The sequence below is a fragment of the Alligator sinensis genome, unplaced genomic scaffold, assembly GCF_000455745.1.
Source record: "Alligator sinensis unplaced genomic scaffold, ASM45574v1 scaffold388_2, whole genome shotgun sequence".
Taxonomy (NCBI): domain Eukaryota; kingdom Metazoa; phylum Chordata; order Crocodylia; family Alligatoridae; genus Alligator; species Alligator sinensis.
Window position 1 is genome coordinate 2452586 of NW_005842102.1, and position 1986 is coordinate 2454571.

At 51.9% G+C, this 1986-nt stretch overlaps 1 protein-coding gene across 1 annotated transcript in view; it reads right to left on the reverse strand.

The window, feature by feature from the left end:
* The window catches only part of RAPGEF1 (Rap guanine nucleotide exchange factor 1), a gene marked incomplete at its 5' end in the record, with an annotated part of 111072 nt that extends 109305 nt beyond the window's left edge, over positions 1 to 1767 (reverse strand). Inside the window, one exon of the mRNA XM_025204935.1 lies at positions 1602 to 1767. Within this exon, the coding sequence (XP_025060720.1) occupies positions 1602 to 1767 (166 nt within the window). The remainder of the gene's footprint in view (positions 1 to 1601) is intronic.
* Between the last annotated feature and the right edge of the window lie 219 nt (positions 1768 to 1986).

A 1986-nucleotide genomic window follows, 5' to 3' on the forward strand; every position in this document is an offset into this window, starting at 1 on the left:
CTCTTTCCTGCCTATGCAGGGGGTCAGACTCGATGATCTATTGAGGTCCCTTCTGACCCTAGCATCTATGAATCTATGACTCTGAGAAAGGAAGAGACCACTAACTAACGTGCATGCTCTTATCTGCTAGGGGATTGCTGGAGGGCTTTGCTTTCCTGAAGTATTGGAGGGTTACTAGACTTCACTCTAAGATACACGGGGAATCTAATGCCAGTACAAAACTGAATGAATCTTGTGCTGTGCTGCTGTATGAAACCCCCTTGACCCCTGGACAGCGATCCAAATTGCTTTATAGCAACCCTTCTCACTGATTAAGCAGTAACACTGACAGGCTCCAAAGACAGCCTTGGCCACTCTTTGTTGATGGACATGATAGCTGTTATTACCTATTACCATTTCTTACTGGTTTTCATTAAGTGCCGACAATGCGTTATAGCTTGAGGGCTCACAGAGTAGAGAAAAACTCCATGTCCCTGACAGAAGAAGGACCTCCTGGGATCCAACCCCTGAAGGCAAGAAATGCTTGTTGTTCCCTAGCCTTGTTGGACGGTCGTTATTATAGATAATTAGAAAGTCATTCAAAACAGATGCCGGCTTTGGAGCTACCCAAAAATCACTCCTTATCTGTCAGCATCGTATTTCGTTTGCAACATAAACGGAAAATGTTATATCCTCTTCTTTTTACAATCATCTAGACCACAGGCCTTGTGGCACTTGCATGGCTCAAACTGGCATCGCACACTTTGGGGAGAAAGACTCCAGTTGCTTATAACCTCACAGCATACAGATCTTGGGTAACGCTACCGCTTGAACTCCCTGCGTCACGCGCACACGTCTACACCCAATCCAGGTCACTCAGGGTATACTTTACTGAATCATCTGGCCTTGAGCTCCTCTTGGTTTGACTGTGGAGGGGGGGGGATGTAAATGAACAGCTGAAGGAGGACTGTTTCACAGACAGTCTCCATTACTCAGCAAACTGTCACCGGGAGGCAGGCAATGTCCTCAACACCACCGCCCGGAAAGCTTCACCCACAGCCTCCTCCTGACCACGCAACGCGGGGACAGATACTTCCCCATGTTCTTCGGTGGAAGCCGTGCAACACCCTTAGGGGCAGGCTCATGGCTTGCACGTGGCAGAGGAGTTTTGTAGGGCATGTTCGGCCTCCCTGTTTCCCGTTTGTTGAGCAGCATCACACGCGCGTCTCCTGGAGCTGGATTCATTTTCCCTAGTTTGAACTCCTCCTGCCGCTTGGTTGTATTTACTACTCTGGCAGCGTTATTTACTGCACACGAGTAAACAAAGTGTGATCGCTCGTAGATACGCCGTTAGTTACCCGCACCAGTGCTTGTGAGCGCTGTGTTCAGCTCCGACGCTAGGCAAGCGGGGAAGCCTTTGAAACCGGTCCCACATTTACAAATGTCCCAAACACACTCTCAGCCGTACCTCATGACCAGCTTACAGGACGACCAGATGTACTCTTGGACTAATGAGCGTTTAAAAGGTATATCCAGGATCCCCCCAGTGAAGTACTCCACCCCACTGGGATCAATGGGGAAAATCGGACACGGGTTAACACGCGGCACTTGGGGAAAAGCACCTGTCCTAGACGGTCGCTTGGTGCAGAGGGCTGGAAACGTGCCCGTGTACCAGACTCGGAAGCTGCTGCCAGGCAACGAGGCCACGCCAGCGCCGCGGCGGGACGAGGCGGACAAGAAGCCAGATCCGGGGGCATTGCAGGGACCCGGAGCAGGGATCGCGGCCACCTACGCGCACCTGGCTGCAGGGGGGTGTTATTCCCGTTTCACCTCCGGTGGCGGGACCGCTACACACGACACGCACCCACACGCTACACTGCAAACACAGTGTACGCCATCCATGCATGCAGTGCACACCACACGTGTTACATGTCATGCGTGCTATGCACTACACACGCACCAGACACACATGCAGTACATGTCACGCCACACGCACTGGACACACCC